The 18,269-nt window shown below is 42.3% G+C and overlaps 1 protein-coding gene across 3 annotated transcripts in view; it reads right to left on the bottom strand.

Moving 5' to 3' along the window:
• Positions 1 to 18,269, bottom strand: part of ARHGEF10 (Rho guanine nucleotide exchange factor 10) — an 888,980-nt gene that overhangs the window by 388,902 nt on the left and 481,809 nt on the right. For all 3 annotated transcript variants that reach the window (XM_086926411.1, XM_086926413.1, XM_086926412.1), the window contains 2 exons: positions 9,893 to 10,020; positions 9,672 to 9,772 (listed from right to left, as the gene is read on the bottom strand). In XM_086926411.1, the coding sequence (XP_086782537.1) occupies positions 9,672 to 9,772; positions 9,893 to 10,020 (229 nt within the window). The remainder of the gene's footprint in view (positions 1 to 9,671; positions 9,773 to 9,892; positions 10,021 to 18,269) is intronic.

Genomic DNA, 18,269 nt, shown 5'->3' with positions numbered 1-18,269 from the left:
CAAAAGGCTCTTCATTGTATCTCTTTGCCTGTTTTGGACTTTACCTTATTGCCCTGTACTGTGACTCTGCACTGAATTTTAGCTCTGTGTCATTTGTGTCTGTTTTGCAACAAATTCAATCAATACAATTTTTTTTAAAAAAGCAATCGACCCCGCGCTGGACCTCGGGCCATCAACCAGGATCGCTTTGTGACCCCTTCTCATTGGTGCACTGGGTGTCCCCAGTAGTTCAGAGTTAGTTGGATCACTACAGAGTCACCCAGCCCACCATTCTCTAGCAGTTCCTCCTTTCTACTCTATACAGGTGAGTCTTGCCTCGACAACTTCCTCCATGTGTGGGCAGCCACCTTCCCACGGACAAAGTCCACTACGCTAGTAGAGGGCTGCCATGCTGTATACTAGTGACTCGCTGCGAGGTGAGGCAGCCATCTCACGTGGCTATGCCAGTATGCCTCTCTCAGTTGCCTCTGTTCCACGGGGCCGGTTGCACTGATGCATTTGCACGGCAGCCCAGGTCAAAGCAGCCCACTATTCAGAAGGGGATGGGGGTGGCCGGGCTCATAAGAAGTAGCTGAGTCCGCCCATCGCCATTTTGTATGCCACAGCACTGCCGGGATTCATCTTGTTGCCGGGATCGGCACTCGGAGTTTGGCCTGCCACACCCACGGACTGTGCTCCTGACTCCCAGGACCTTGGTTAACCAAAGCAGGTATGTATACAAACAATAGGCAGCAGTATTCTATGAGGAGCGAAAGAGGTAGTCGAAGCTCCCCTAGATTGCGACCATCATGTCTTGCGGTAAGCCATGCTCCCCCTTCTGTAGGAGACTTTTGGTGCTAATTAGATTAAGAAACAAGAAGCCAGAGGGGCGGATGATACTGAGCAAAAAGCCAGGTTTTTAAGTCCTTTCTGAACATTAGCATCTGAGATTGGGAATGAATCCCATGCAATAAGCAGATGAAAACAGAAAATGTATCTTAAAAAGACCAGGTAAAGTAGAAGGGGCATTTGGATGGAATGCAAAATGGTTAGAAGGAAAAGAAGGTAAATGTGGCTGAACCAGATGCTACATAAAAAACAAACACGAAAAAATTTAGCCTAATAGGGGCCGCGAAGTTTCTGAGGAAAGGAAAATGAAGATGGGGAACAGTACAATGAAGTTAAGGAGTAACCTGGGAAAAATAAATAGAAGCTTATAAAAAAAAACACTGGGTGGAAAATAGCTTAGCGTTAGGGTGAGGCTGGATAAAGGTGAGAATGTAGTTGGATGCCCAGATGTTAGAGGAAAACAAATATGCTCTATGTTATTTTTGACTAAGAAAGGATTTCACCCCGTTGTATTCAGTCAGCCTGGTGAAAGTCACTCCTGGTGATAAACACAAGGAAAGTGGTCTATGGACCCACCAATATTACTTTCAAGAGATGTGTGTTTTTTATGATTTTATGCTGTGTCACCAATGGTCCCAAGGTGTTGGTTATCGTTGCTCATCTAATTGCATTTTTTTCCCTATTTTCTTTAGTGTCTGCTAAGCATTATTTATTTATGTAAATACTGTACCCGTTGCCTCTGATACCACCCTGGGTAGAGGAGCCACCACAATGTTTGTGAAGGCTGTGGTTAGTTTTAGGGTGATAAGGAGGCCTCTGCTTTCTGGCCTGCCTAGGAAACTCCATACTTTCCTCAGCTAATCCCCAGCCTCCCACCTACATGAACATCAGTGGTGACGAAACAAATCCCTGTCTTGTTTACTGTGTTTTACCTGCACCTGGCTGAGTTAGAGAATGCTCTGAATGTTTCATTTACCTGCTGCTTTCAAGTTCAGTTACTTCAAGAATACTTGTGCTCATTTTCGTCATGTACATTTGACCGCAATTTGGTGTGCCTATGTTTGTCCAGCATGAGTGGTGTCCTTTTACTATTTCGTTAAATCTCTTCTGTGACCAGTTTTATCACGGTTCATACTACTTCTATCTGGTCGACCCAGAGTGCTTTTTCTGTTACTTTATTTTCAAGATTATTTGAGTTATTCACTCAAATTGGAAAAACAGCATAATTTGATTTGGGCTTCAACATAATTGTTTAAAATTCTATATTATTTCAATTAAAGAAAGACCCGCTGGAGCTCAGATCAAATGTGGATATCAAGCTACTTCATTGCTACCATCAATACCAGAATCCAGATTTCTTGCAGAGTTAATGGGGTATATAATAACCTTTCGATTACTTGAGAATTCCAAGAGAATTGACTGTACACAGGATGACACTTGGGTTGTTAAGAGTCCAAACGCAAGTGATGAGCCTCTGAACAATCTTCTTCGATCATGACCTGGGGTCAGCGAGGAGGTCAGTTATAAACAAACATGGCTCAAAAGGTCAGCCTTGAGAAGTTTCCTTAACTGTCAGTAGATGGGTCCGAATCCCAAGAAGAGAGTAAGGGCATTCCACAGTCATGGGTGCTGTACGCCCAATGATCTGTGTACATGGTCATCCTCTTTACTGATTGCAGATCTAGCAGATGGGCAGGTGACGGCTGTAGCTGATCCTGTAAATAATGCAATATTTTATTCCATGTTTTTTGAGGTGTTAGCTAACGAACATAGTCACTAGGTTATGTTATGTTATGTTATAACAAATTTATAAAGCGCAAGTAGACCAAGGTTTCATGGCGCTATTCTAAGCTGGTCGCATACCGAGGAAGGACTTATTCATGAGCCTGTGTGAATAACCATGTCTTAAGAGGCTTCCTAAACCGAAGTAAGTCAGAGCAGGACCGGAGCTCCGGTGGGACTGAGTTCCACAGCTGTGGGGCCAAGAGTCAAAATGGCAACCACCATATCGTTTCCGCTTGAACTTCGGACTGACTAACAGGTTTTGATATTTGGAGCGTAGGTCCCGAATAGGAGTGTATCTGGATATCAGGTTATTAATGAATATAGGGCTGTGACGGTTTAGAGACTTAAATGTTAGACACGCTGTCTTGAAAGTGGATCGTTGAAGCAATGGGAGCCAGTGTAGCTTTTTTATAAGAGGACTGGCAGAATGCCACTTGGGCTGCTGATAAATCAGTCTTGCGGCCTGATTCTGTACAAGTTGAAGCCTCTTTATCTGGCAGGAAGGGAGCCCTAGGTAGATGGAGTTAGCATAGTCTAGGTTAGACAATACCAACCCCATCACCACCTGTATCAATGCTGCGTGAGTAAGCAGATGGTGTATCTTCTGGATCTTTCGTAATTGAAAGAAGCATTTTGAGACCACTGTCCCTATTTGGGTATTCAGGGAAAGATCGCTGTCTATAGTTACCCCCAAGCTTTTTACAGAGGTGGAGGGTTTAGGGTATGGCCCCAGCTCAGCTGGCCAGTAATGGGGGCCCCAGAAGACGTGGCTGCCACCTATCAGCAGCACCTCCGTCTTCCCAGGATTGAGCTTCAAGTGACTGTGATCCATCCAATGGTGGATGTACAACATAGTTTCCTGAAAGTTAGTGATAGAATCAGGAGAGCTGTCTATGGTAAAAGATAGTTGCAAGTCATCCACATAATTGACTGTGGTCACATTTCTCTTTTTTAGTGCTTTAATCAGGGGGAGAAGGTACAGGTTGAATAGGTGGGGGGACAGGGAGGAGCCCTGAGGTACCCCACAGGTAATATTCGACCTGGGTGCTGTAAAATTAGCCAGGCGCACTGCCTGTGTCCGGCCCTCCAAGAAGGACATAATCCACTCCATGGCCCAGCCCTGGATGCCAGCCTGCCCGACACGATCCACCAGAATCTTATGGTCCACCGTGTCGAACACGGCGGACAAATCCAAAAGGACCAGTGCCTGGGGGATTCCAGAGTCCGCCTTCCTACGTAGGTCATCTAGTACTGCCAGGATGACTGCTTCCGTAGAATGGCCTGGGCGAAAGCCCGCTTGGTGGGAGTCCAGATGTCCAGGCTGTTCTATAAAGTCAGACATACACTTGGCCACATGTGCCTCCAGTACCATGGCCAAGTACAGGAGTAAGGAAATTGGACGGTAGTTGGCGGGGTTTGATGGATCTGCACCAGGTTTTTTTACCAGGGGGACCACTATTGCGTCTTTAAATGATTTAGGGACACAGCCCTGTGACAGTGAGGCATTCAGGAAAGACAGGGCACACTGAGGGAAGTTGGAAAAAATTTCCCTCCGGATGTTCGGAGGACAGCAGTCCCGTGGAGATCCTGATTTTACTTTGGCCAGCAGAAGAAGTGTCTGGGGACTAATTATAGGAAACTGTTCTAGCAGTGAAGTGTTCATAAATGTATCTAATGGGGGTTCAGTTAATGGGGAACACAAAATACTGGATTTGATTGTCGCTATTTTATGCAGGAAAAAGGTGTTCAGCTCGTCACATAGCTCCTGGGTAGGAGTAGGTTTAGGCGAGACTCTGTCGGCATTGGACAGCTCGTTCACAATCGAGAAAATCTCTCTCGATCGGTTTGTGGAGTTCAGAATCCTCAAGAAAAAATACTCCACTTTTGCTGCCTTAATAGCTTTTTTGTCATTTTCCTGCTCTTTTTTAAAGAGGAGCTTGTCTCCCGGAGAGTAGTGTGCTCTCAACTTTCTCTCCTTCTGACGGTGTGACAGTTTCATTGCCCTTAGTTCGCTAGAAAACCACTGGTGTGTCTAAAGCATGTTTAACCAGTCCAGCTCCGACTCTTAAATTTCATCTTCTAAAACAACTGGTAACTAACTTCTGCACCAAATTCACCATCAAATTATTTTTCCCAAAAGAGACGTGTTCTTTAGGCTAAGTTATCTGTTGCTTAATTTGTATTGTGCTTCTACAGCTTCGTAAAGTCTGGGTTCTGTACATCATGGATGACATATTTTTTAATAAAGTTATGCCAAATGATTCCGGTTTCTATATATTTCTCTTTAGCGCCAAATATTAATGTTTATGTTAGTAACTTGGGATTGCTGACTATGCACCTAATAAGAATAATTCACGTAAAGTCATTGCATTTTTGATGTGCATATATCGAAAAGGAAGAATGTCATATGCTTAGGCTGATAATGAGTATCTACAATGATGAGTTGGTGGTAAGCACATTTTGAAAGAGGTGAACAGAAAGAAAACAAGCATTGGCATAGCGAATAGGTCTCGCCTTTGGAACTTTATTAGTGTTTAGACATGCAACAGCTAATATTGTAGCACCAAGGATATTGTACTGCATAACTAAACACTAATAAGTTTCCAAAAGCGAGACCTATTGGCTATGCCAATGCTTGTTCCTTCTACTCCCAGTCCTGAATCCATTCTAGTCAATGGGCCCTCAGCCTCCTCCCGTGGAAGCATGTGGCACACTTCACATTCATAGCTGTCTACTTTACATTTTTGGGTAGTGGCAGGTCGGCAGAGTTTGTATGTGACATCTCAACGCTCTCCACTATTTGTTCAGTGTGAGCAGATCTAGAACACAGCTGCAGTTATGTTCATAATAATGAGATACATTTCTAAAACAGCTCATCTTTGGTGCGATGCAAAATTATCAATGAAAGGCCTTAAAAAGCAGTAACACTTGCCTACTTTTGTATCTCAAATTAATTATTCAGTTTAGTTTAGTGTAGTGTCACAATACACAATACAGTGGACAGGAGGGGAGAGACTTGAGTGTATGGAACATGGGAGAAAGCGTCAGCCAGAGAATAACAGAGTTAAAAGATTCTAGTCAAGGTAGAAGTCCTACAAAAAGTGGTGCCTAACAGGGATGGAGGAAAGCTGCAGTGGCGGCTGCTGCCACTAAATCTTGGTGGGAAGCGCAGGGGGGGGGGGGGGGGAAATACTAAAAAGAATAAACACAATTACCTGCTGCTGCTGGACGCCGCCTCTGTGCTCCTCTGCTCCCACCACCTCTGTGCTCCTCTGCTCTCCTTCCCCACCCAATACAGATGCTGCTCTCATGCTATTACCCAGCATGGCAGAAGAGCCGGGATTGGTCTGAGCGGGCTTGAATGACTTCCTTGGTACATTCCAGTAATGCGACCTCTTATTACATTCGCACGCGGAAGCAAGTATTAATTACATATATCTGCACTAGACATTCACAACACGGTATCAACCTTTTCCAGTTGGGGGAAATAGCAGCGGGGAGGCTCGCCAGTAGGCTATTGCAGGAGTCTAGTTTACGGACTGTTGATCACTGCTCTAGCCCAGTGTGGAATAGAATGTAGTGACGGGTCTTAGAAGATCTAATGTGCTGCAGTGGCTATGAATGATGGTGTTGAAAGAGTCATGAATGGGTTAAAGAGATTTCCAAGATTTCTGGCAGGGGTGGGATGATCAGTTAGGAAGTAAATGGATTGAATCTAGTAGGGGCTTTGGTGCTGATAAAGAAGGGAAATACACGCTCTCCATTTTCTGATGAATATAGCACGAGGGATAGTAGCGCCACCCAGTGGAAACAATAGTGACACAGCTGAATATTCATTTCTGGAGATGGAGAGAGAAAGTTAGTTGGAAAGGAGAAAGAAGCAGCCTAGGTCTTAAAAGTATAAAGCTGGTAAGACAAAACAAACGAAGAGAGGACATCACTGAGAGGAATGGGGTAGGCAGACGATGGAGGTGGCCATATAATGTTCCTTCAGGGACGGGGTGGAGACAGCTTTCAGGGACTATGGGGCAGAAAGCAAACAATCGTGACACGTTCTTGCAATGAAGACTGCGATCAATGAACGGGGCGAACATGTATTATTGGCAAGTTTTTCCCTCGGATTCACTAGATATGTATTTTTTTTGTTTTTATAAGGGGAGCCAAATCGTTCCAACTCCAAAAAAAATGCAGCCAAAGATGATTTAGCAGATGAAAACTATATTGAATGTTGCTCATTGGCTATGCATCATTTTAAGCAAATCGTAATCAACAAGTAGGGGTTCCATGTGTGGGCGATCGAAGAAAAACCGACTGACATCCTAAATTACAAGCACAAGCTTGCGCGGCAGCAGGGGGAGGTGGGGGGCCTGCGCGATTCACTTGTGGGAGCGATAATTGCTACCATATGGTGGCGCTTGTTCCCGCAAGTGAATCGCCACACGTGCACGCTTTGCCATTAAAGGCAATGGAGCGCGTGCACGTTTTTGGCTGATAAGCTGTACCGATAACAAAAGATCTTTTTGCCTATGCAGCGCATGCACACTGCGTAGGCGAAACCTAAATAGCAAGATGCTGTTAAGAACCTTGAAATTGGCAATATGCTATGGTTTGCAATTCCTAAATTGTTTTTGGTACCTATTAAACTCATTTACCACTCGCAAAATGGGTTTAGTGATCCCAATGTTCCACAGTTAGGAAGGAGCGTGAAACGGGTGTCCACTAACTGAGATTCTGTATGGCATGTACCAATAATTTTATACTGTAATTGTGGTCATAAACCATCGAACAGTTACCAACACCTCAAAGAAGATGGTAACTTACTTGCCAAAGGGACACGTTCCCTTTTGGAAATGGTGTTGGCTGATTTCTGGGGAAGCAGAGCCAGTGCACCACAGCCAGTGGCGATTCCTCCATGGGGGCGTTTGGGCGCCGCCCCCCCCTGCTTTCTCGCCGTGCGAGAAGGCAGAAACAAATGGTAGTGAATTTATTGCCGTAATATAACTACCATTGTTTCTGCCTTCTCGCACGGCGAGAAAGCAGAACTTCCTGGTTTAGAGTGTGAGTGTTACTCGAGGGCAGGGGGGAGTGGCTTGGGGGAGTGGCTTGCCCACTGTTGTTAATACTGACTGTTTGGGCAGCCTGAGGCCGTTCTCCCTGTTCTCTCTGTATACAGAGAGAAAATGACGTAGCCTGGGGCAGCCGGCCGCACCAATCAAAAACGCGGCGGTGGAGAGGGAGGCTGCCTGCCGCGCAGCCTTCCTGATGACGTGCTGCCTGCAGGACTTGAAAATGAGGACGGCAGGAATCGGGACGGAGTCTCCGGACTCTAAGTAAGTTTACTATTTTATTTTAAATATATTTGTTGTAATGTTGTTTGGTGGCCTCCGGAAGGGCCTGGGAGCAGTGACCCGGGACATCACGTGAGTGCTGGGGGTCAAGCGACCCTGGGCTCTGCAGTGCTGGAGTGCTGGGGTGCATACGTTAATGTAAAACGTTTCTAATTGCTCTGTTGATCGCGTTTTGTGTTTGGCTTCTGATTTCTTTGTGAAAAAAGAAAAAAAAACCTTGGTGTTCGCACTTCAAAAAGTATGCCAGGGGAAAGATGGAGTCCCTCACTTACTCAGTGAAAGTGTACTATGTGCTCCACTTTGGGCTACAGCAGCCTCACATTTAGTTTAAAATGTTAGGGCCAGCACTATAATCATAAATCATGGCATTGGAATTTGGAACTGCTATGATATTTAATCACGCTCCTTTCCTGTGCTGTGTACAGAGAAAGGACCTGCAGCGCCCGTAGAGTAGGAGGCAGGAAGAGCAGATGTTGTTAACATGTGTGTGAAAGAAAATGTGCAATTTAAAAGCCTTTGAGTGTCATCTGTCAAGAAGGCAGCCTTCGATGTAAAAGGATTTTATTTCAGATCATGTGACGGCCAGGGACATGTAATGTGACGGAATTACACAGATTTTAACATCTGAACTGTACACTGTGATAGCCTGTTAAGTGGTGCAGAGTGGGCATTTTGTTGTTGTTGCACTCTGTTGAAAGGATCCGATAACTGAAAAAAATGTCCCTTTTTTTTGTGGAACGACATCTTCTCTGGCCTTTTAAACGAGCTTCCTTGCGCTTAAATATAACCCTTGTTAGCATTTTAACAACAACAGAAGTGTGGCAGGAGAAGAACGAGTCAATATCATTGCAATAAATTGGTGCCCGTTTTTTTTTCATTTGCAGAGCTTATATAAATGAGACTCCTAGCTCCAACATTCCCCATGTTTATGATTAATTAAAGGAAATCCTAATTTTCACTGCAGTTTAAGGATTTTTGAAATAACGAACATATTAGTTTGATGAATTTAAAAAATGGAGAATGGTTCACTAAGGTTGACAGTTCACTTTTCAGTTGCATACTACTTGGATATTTGGGTACTAGTGCTAATAAGTTGAAACCTTGTTTATGACAGTGTTACTCGATTCCCTGTGCTTGGTGGCCATAGGTCACTCATCACAACCTTTCACGCCCTACCACTTTCAAATGTCACCAGCCGCCTCTGACCAAAGCCTACTGCCCCCAGTGTTTTCCCCAAACGGGAATCTTGTTTTTTACTTTCAAAGAAGCACAAGTTCCTTTAAGAATGATGGGCTGTTTAAAAAAAGATTCCTTTTTAAAAATGCAGACAAAGGGATGGTCGTTTGCTGTTTCTTGTAGGCCACCTTCCCTATGATTACCCCCAATCGCACATAGTGACCTGCCTAATTAATATTCATTAGCCAGGTCATTCTGCGTCGCCTTAAGGCTGGAGATCCTGCAACGTGACCTATTCGTCCTCAGGCTACATTGCAAAATTATAGATTGGTCACAAAAAATTGGTGCGAGATTTGCTATTACTTTATGTGACCGTTCTTGGTCATTCATTTCCTTGTGTTGTCAGTCGTTTCCACAAAACAAAAAAGGTAACTTTCAAATGATTATGAATATTGTTTAAATATGAATCAATGGATGTACCCTAAGGAACTTATTACAGTATATTTTACCCACCATAAGACAATTACATCTTACCCAGAGCAAGTTTTGCCATCTGTAAATTGTTGATCCAAGACTGTTTACTGCCAGGGGAACACGTATTGAAAATACCAGTGAAGAAGGTTGGCCGGCCAGATCTGCCACAATACAAAAAAAGCATACAGAAATAATTAAATCCTCATGTGAACTGTTTTGCATCATCCACTACATTTATTTTCATGCCAAACTGTGCATTAGGAAAATAAAGTGTGACTAACTTGTCTGGCTTGCCAGGGAGCTGCAGCTGGATTCTGCAGCGATCTGCAGCTCGGATTTCATCCTCTTTCTTTAGGATGAGTTTCTGCAAACCAAGCGTCCAGTCTTGGGCAACTGCGTGATTTAAGTTCTAAAAAAATGAAAGGGGGAAGCGTACAAGTAGAATAAGCTGCATACTGACCGCACAGTCTAAATTACATAGAGGCTCCACATCATAGTTCCCCACTTTGGCATCCATGGCAGATAGACACTAATGCAATAGAAGGTCACATTAAAAAGCAACACATTTAATGATAAACTGAGATTTTCATACGTGATTTCCAGAGCGCACAATGAAACCCAAGGAAATAAATTATATTGCATATAGCAGGGGTCAACAATTGTATCATGCGATGAACAATTAATGAAGGGTTATCAGTGTTGGAGGACCCTAAAGCTCTACTTAACAGTCCCTGAGGAATAGTTCACTCAACTGAATTGGAAGCCTTATTTCTGCTTTTTGCCCCACTAATCCTTTCCTAATGATTGCCTGTCACATGAAGCAGGTGGCCAAAATGTGGTGGGAAAATATATTGTTGCTTATATAAGCCTCAAAATAAAATGAGCATTGGCAAAGCCAATAGGTAGCGCCTTTGCAAGCACTACTGGCTTGGAGAATGTGTTTTAGCGACATTGTACACCAGCGTAGCTGCTGTTTGGCATGGCTTAAAGTTAGTGACATACAGGAGAGTGACAAGGAATGTCCCAGAACGAAATGGCGAAGAGAGGAGTAAACTGTTGTGGAGTGGCAGAGAGTGTTGTATATTGGAGTGGCATAGTGTGGAGTCGGGAAGAGTGGCATACACTGGAGTGGCAGCAGTAGAGTGGACTGGTGTTGAGTGCATTGGTGAAGAGTGTTGAAGAGTATAGTGGCGTAGAGTGCCTTAGCATTTAATTCAGTGGTGTACAATTCAGCTTCATAGAACGCGGTGGTGTAGATTAGAGTGGTGCGTAGTAGGGTGCAGTGGCACAGAATGCAGTGGCGCGGAGTGGAGCAGAGTGGAGTGGTGCAGGGTGGAGTGATGTAGAACTGAGTGATGCAGAGGGTAGTGAAGCAGAGTAGAGTCAAGTAGCATAGAGTGCTGAGTAGAGTCTAGAGTGCAGTGGCATAGAGTTGTGCAGAGTATAGTAGCATAGAGTGGTGTAGAGTTTAGTAGCACAGAGTGGTGCAGAGTAGGGCACAGTGCTGTAGAGTGCATTGACAGAGTGCAATGGTGTAGAGTGGAGTAGCATTGAGCAGAGTAGTGCAGGGTGGGGTGGCATAGAGTTCAGTGGCAGAGAATGCTGTGTTGCAGAGTAGAGTGTCAGAGTGCAGTGATGTAGAGTGGAGTAGAGTAGAGTGGCGTAGAGAGCAGTGGCATAGAGTACAGTGATGCAGAGTAGAGTGCACTGGGGTAGAGTGCAGGTACAAAGTGCAGTTGTGTTGAGTACATTGGCATATAGTGCAGTGGTTAAGAGTAGGGTGGCTTAGAGAGTGCACCAGCACAGGTCAGAGCAGTGTGCCCATACAGGTCTAGATCAGACAGGGTAATATACACAGTAGGAGGCAGGGGTGAGTGACACTTACCCAACTCTGAACCAGCAAGGCCCAGGTCAGTATGCCTACACTGGGGCCAGTACAGTCAGGCCGTTGTCCAGGAGGAGGGATGGGATGACTGACTCTTTCCCACTTCTGCACCTACACAGTAAAAGGCAGTGTGCCACACAGGGCCATGCCGGGCAGGACACCATCTAGGTGGAGGCAGGTGTGAATTACACTTAGCCACCTGTGCAACTCCACAGCACAGGGAAGTGTAGCCACAGAGGGCCAGACCAGGCAGATCACCACCTAGGAGGAGGCAGGGGTGACTAACTCTTACCCATGTTGGTGTGCCCACAATGGGTCACTTCATTCAGTGAAACACCTGAGAGGAGGCAGGGAGTGAGTGACTCTTTCCGACCCATGTACCTGGGAGGTTAGCCCTGTGCAAACCTATCAATGTGATTAATTAATGCTGGGCTCACATGGATCAAAGTCTGAAGGTGAAAGAGTAAGGGAAGAGCGAAACCTGCCACCTTTCATTACTTGGGGCCTTGCTGTCAGTTCTGGTCTAGTAGGAGTTAAGAAAAACAGAGGTTGTGAGAGGAGACACCAAGCCCCTGAGTTGTCATCTGTAGTATGTACTGTATTTAATAATACTTGGTTGCTTTAAGGAATGTATCTCTAATGTTCTATCTTATGTTCTTAGAATGGTGTGATGTGATGTTAGTGTCATTATGAGCCTGTAATCTCATGTTACTGGTCGTGGGTTATTTACTCCATGATTAAAACTTCAAATTATAATATATACATTTGTCCTCCTGGATTTAATCATCAGAAGAGCTTACTACATTTATTGGCGACGATTTTCAAGAGTTCTGCATCTTTAAATACTTCAGACCCACCGACAGTAAGGATTTTATCGATATTTTCAAAGATTCAAAGATTTTTTTAAGCTTAAAAAAACGGAGAAATCAAGAAATTGTTTCTCTACCATTTCTCAGCGTTTTTGGGATCCTGAACTGTGAGTTTCATTTTAATTTAATATTCACCTTTGAAGATCAGTGTATCAACAGACGTCTTAATTAATTGGATTACACCTGAACGTCATTACGCTAATCACGTCGGCGGCCATTTTGTACAACAAAAATACATATCGCGCTTTGTTTTCTTTTCATTTCAACAATAAGGAGATCTTTACAACGCGATAATATTTAAAAAAAATGTATTCAACGGAAACGAAAACGATCGGTTGCAGTGGATTTTTATACCGATTCATTTCTATACAAGTAAGATATTTTTGCTTCTTCTACATGGCTTCTTCTAATAACAATAACAGCGGAATTGTTGCACCTCCATCATTTTTAGTTGCTCCTGGCAAGCCTCCTACACCCTGGCATAAATGGTTACGTGTTTTTACTAATTACTTGGAGGCAATAGATGCTTTGGATTATCCTCCTTCAAGGAAAAGGGCTATTCTTTTTAATCATTTGGGAGATGCAGGACAACAATTATTTGATAATTTAGCTGTTGTTCAGACTCCAGTAGATGATGACACTTGGAATGTATATACTGAAGCTTTAACTCGCCTTGGTAAACAATTTAAAGATGATCCATCTGTCATGGTTGAACGTCACGTTTTCTTTAAGAGGAAACAGTCACAAGAGGAGTCCATAGAAGATTATTTAGCAACTTTGCGTGTCCTTGCCTCAAAATGCGACTTTGGTACTTATCTTGAAACTGCTCTGCGTGATCAATTGGTTTTCAATTGCTTCAACAAAAAGATTCAAGAGCGAATTTTAACTTGCAAAAATCTGACTTTGGATGAGGTTATAGTTATTGCAAAAAGCATCGAATGTTCAGTTGTTTCATCTAAAATTTTAGCTGAACAGAATGCCTCTTCCTCAGCTGTTTGTAATGTTTCGCAGGCAACAAATGATAATAGTAATGTTAATGTTGTTTCTAACCATTCAAGTGGAAAAAAGGTTTTTGAACAGGTCCAATTTGTAAAATTTCAATTGGTGTGCAAAGTATACAAGTTATGGCAGATTCGGGATCACCGATTACTATCTTAGATGAACATACTTTTCAAAGTTCTTGGGATAATACAAAATTATTTCCAACCGATGTGAATCCTAAAGCCTTTGGTGGGTTTGATATAACCATGCGTGGTTATTTCCCTGATAATATTGACTTTAAAGGAAGAATAATTTACACCAAGATCTATGTAGCACTTAATGGAAGAGATATTTTGGGTTGGCAGGATCAAGCTAGGCTTGGGATTATTTTAAAGCCAGGCCATCCTGAACCCATTTGCTTTAGGCGATCTACCGATTTTTGCTATTCTAGATAATTGCAATGATCCTATTTTGTGCAATGTTTTAGAAAAGTACAAAGATGTTTTTGATGAGAGAATTCGTTTAGTAAAAAACTTTGAGCATACCATAAAATTGAAGGAAAAGGTTTGCCCTGTCATTCAAAAAGTGCGCCCTGTTCCTCTATCAGTTAAACAAGATTTGAGGAAACACATTGAATCTTTGATTGCTCAGGACATTATTTGTCCTGTTGATTCATCAGAATGGGTTTCTGCTGCCGTCGTAGCACGAAAACCATCTGGTGAGATTCGTTTGTGTGCAGACCTTCGAGTTCTTAATCGTAACATTGTTGTTGACGTGCATCCTCTGCCAAAGATTCATGATATGCTAGCTAATATTGGTTGTAGCAAATATTTTTCAACTATTGATTTGCGTTCTGCATATCATCAGATTCCATTATCTAAAGTGTCCCAACCTTTGACAACCTTTGTAACACCTTTTGGTGTTTACATGTATAAAAGACTTCCGTTCGGCCTTGCTTCTGCAGCTAGTATTTTTCAGAGGTTTATGGATAGTATTTTCAATAATTGTCCTGGAATTCAAGCATTCCAAGACGATATTTTAGTACATTCTGAATCTTTAGATCAACACTATATTTTAATTGAGAATGTCTTGAAAACCTTTCAAAATCATGGACTTACTGTCAACAAAAAGAAATGCAGATTTTTAGCTAATGAAGTTGATTATTTGGGCAACAATCTATCTAAAGAAGGAATTAAACCTAAGTCTTCACTTTTAGAGGCTATTAAGAATGCTCCTTGTCCATTAGACAAAGACTCATTGAGGGCGTTTCTTGGATTAAGTGAGTATTATGCTCGTTTTGTCAAGGGCTATGCCTTGGTTGTTCAACCTCTTAGAGACCTTTTGAAAAAGCATGCTAAATATATTTGGTCTACAGAATCTCAAGTTGCTTTTGATTCGATTAAAGACATGATTCTCTCTGCTCCTGCTATCAAACCATTTTTTCATGGTGTACAGAGTATCATTACAGTAGATGCTAGTTCCCGGGGATTGGGTGCCGTTCTTAGTCAAATGATCAAAGGCGAAGAGTGCACTATTGCCTTTGCTTCACGTTCTTTAACATCCGCTGAAGTTAACTATAGTACGATCGAGCGAGAGGCATTGGCGTGTTCGTGGTCTGTAGAAAAGTTCAGAATGTATATTTGGGGGGACAAGATTTCAATTGTACACAGACCATAAGCCTTTGATTTACATGCTTGGTGAAAGTTCTTCTAATAGAGCTTCCTCTCGTTTAGTTAGATTACTGGCATGTCTCCAAGAATTCAATTTTGAAATTAAGTATCTGCCGGGAGGTAAAAACATCCGTGGAGATTGTTTATCACGCATTCCTTTACCAATGCATGGGTCAGTCAATTCTGATCTTGAATGTGTTTTTTCCATTGATGATGCACTTCAAGATTTTAAAATCACTAAACAAGATTGGTTGCAAGGCATGGAGAAAGATTCTTGCCTACAGAATGTTAAAAGATTTTTAATTAAAGGTTGGCCTATGGATAGGAGTATGTCCATGGAGGAAAAACATTATGCACAAGTTGCATCTGAGTTGTCTGTTTCTGGTGACATTTTATTTAGTGAAAGTAGTATGGAAAGATGCACACCTGCTTCATTCATGTTAATCCTAACATTTCTATCGATTTTCTTTTTACTCATTTTCGGCGTGCCAGCTGTATGCGCTTCGCCCATCCGCACTGCAAATGATTAAAGAACAAAAAAGAAGACACGCTTCTGTCTCCATTTAGCTGCACAACCTATTTCTTGGTGGCAGTGGAGTACGCATTCTTAGAAGCCTTTTCATTTGTTGTTTAAATAATTATGCTTAAAAGATCGGGTGGAATAGCGGTGAGCACGGGGAACACCAGAAGCACTTTCAATGTTCATAAATAATCAGTGCAACTCTACAGTGTCTTTTTTTTAAAAATAAGCAGATGCCATTTTACATTGTTTAGCTCCAACTCGTTAAATGCTTGTGTTTAAAATGTGTGTTAGCGCATAACATGAGTGCCTTTCAATTGATTGGAATGTATTTCTTATACTTTAGAAACCCCCGAAGAAGGGATCTTATTCCCGAAATGCATTGGGTGACTGAAAATAAAACGTGGTACAAGGAAACAAGGATTCTCCTGTGGTTTTTGCAAGAGTTTAAGGATTCAACAAATGGATATAATGGATTGAAGTGTAAAATAGAGCAAAGCAATGAAGAAATTAATGGTGAAAATTTGAGAAATAGAAACTTTGGTGTACGAATTTAATTAATTAAATTCGTAAAAATAGGTTGTGCAGCTAAATGGAGACAGAAGCGTGTCTTCTTTTTTGTTCTTTAATCATTTGCAGTGCGGATGGGCGAAGCGCATACAGCTGGCACGCCGAAAATGAGTAAAAAGAAAATCGATAGAAATGTTAGGATTAACATGAATGAAGCAGGTGTGCATCTTTCCATACTACTTTCACTGAATGAACTTCTCGCCCTTACGGAGAGGTTGCACCCGAAAAAAATGAAGAAACCTGAGGAGTAAATGAAACATGGAACTGATATTGTCAAATTGGAAATTCAGGAGATGTGTTTCCTAGCCACATGAGAGAGTGCTTTGAAGACATCTATTTTAGACTTTCAGATGAACATCACAGTCGTTGCTAATGTGCATCACGCTTAAGAGTGCTGAAATGTTTTAATTGCATCAACTGTATTTCATAAAAGCTTCTGGGTTTTACAGAGTAGCATTTACATTGTAAGGAAGCATTTATTTTGTTAGGAAGAAATCCTGACCGCAATATTTCATGACCGATACACAGAGGGTTTTTGGGAGATGTAGTACCGCAGAGCAGCGCGAGCATGAGAGATAGGAAGGTCACAGCAGTTTGAAAAAAACCTGAAGCTAATTAGGAGGTCACGTGGTTACGCAGCAGATTCTGGAAGGAGATTTAGTTGAGCAAACGGTAGTACAGAGCAAAGCTCACAGTGGGAGCTGAAGTTAGCAGAGCGGTGGAATTAACCTGCAGCCCAGATGTAGTTATGTGACTGAGAAAACTAGTGCCACGGTAAGCGATTTTTCAGATATAACTGTGCACTGCAGCTTTCATGGTGGCAGGGGAGTACGCATTCTTAGAAGCCTTTTCATTTGTTGTTCAAATAATTATGCTTAAAAGATCGGGTGGAATAGCGGTGAGCACGGGGAACACCAGAAGCACTTTCAATGTTCATAAATAATCAGTGCAAATCTACAGTGTCTTTTTTTAAAATTAAGCAGATGCCCTTTTACATTGTTTAGCTCCAACTCGTTAAATGCTTGTCTTTAAAATGTGTGTTAGCGCATAACATGAGTGCCTTTCAATTGATTGGAATGTATTTCTTATACTTTAGAAACCCCCGAAGAAGGGATCTTATTCCCGAAAAGCATTGGGTGACTGAAAATAAAACGTGGTACAAGGAAACAAGGATTCTCCTGTGGTTTTTGCAAGAGTTTAAGGATTCAACAAATGGATATAATGGATTGAAGTGTAAAATAGAGCCAAGCAATGAAGAAATTAATGGTGAAAATTTGAGAAATAGAAACTTTGGTGTACGAATTTAATTCATTAAATTCATAAAAATAGGTTGTGCAGCTAAATGGAGACAGAAGCGTGTCTTCTTTTTTGTTCTTTAATCATTTGCAGTGCGGATGGGCGAAGCGCATACAGCTGGCACGCCGAAAATGAGTAAAAAGAAAATCGATAGAAATGTTAGGATTAACATGAATGAAGCAGGTGTGCATCTTTCCATACTACTTTCACTGAATGAACTTCTCGCCCTTACGGAGAGGTTGCACCCGAAAAAAATGAAGAAACCTGAGGAGTAAATGAAACATGGAACTGATATTGTCAACTTGGAAATTCAGGAGATGTGTTTCCTAGCCACATGAGAGAGTGCTTTGAAAACATCGATTTTAGACTTTCAGATGAACATCACAGTCGTTGCTAATGTGCATCACGCTTAAGAGTGCTGAAATGTTTTAATTGCATCAACTGTATTTCATAAAAGCTTCTGGGTTTTACAGAGTAGCACTTACATTGTAAGGAAGCATTTATTTTGTTAGGAAGAAATCCTGACCGCAGTATTTCATGACCGATACACAGAGGGTTTTTGGGAGATGTAGTACCGCAGAGCAGCGCGAGCATGAGAGATAGGAAGGTCACAGCAGTTTGAAAAAAACCTGAAGCTAATTAGGAGGTCACGTGGTTACGCAGCAGATTCTGGAAGGAGATTTAGGTGAGCAAACGGTAGTACAGAGCAAAGCTCACAGTGGGAGCTGAAGTTAGCAGAGCGTTGGAATTAACCTGCAGCCCAGATGTAGTTATGTGACTGAGAAAACTAGTGCCACGGTAAGCGATTTTTCAGATATAACTGTGCACTGCAGCTTTCATGGTGGCAGGGGAGTACGCATTCTTAGA

Source organism: Lissotriton vulgaris, chromosome 6 (assembly GCF_964263255.1).
Source record: "Lissotriton vulgaris chromosome 6, aLisVul1.2, whole genome shotgun sequence".
In the NCBI taxonomy this organism is placed as follows: Eukaryota; Metazoa; Chordata; class Amphibia; order Caudata; family Salamandridae; genus Lissotriton; species Lissotriton vulgaris.
The sequence above is the reverse complement of the archived record's forward strand: the minus strand, read 5'-3'. Positions and strand labels throughout refer to the sequence as shown.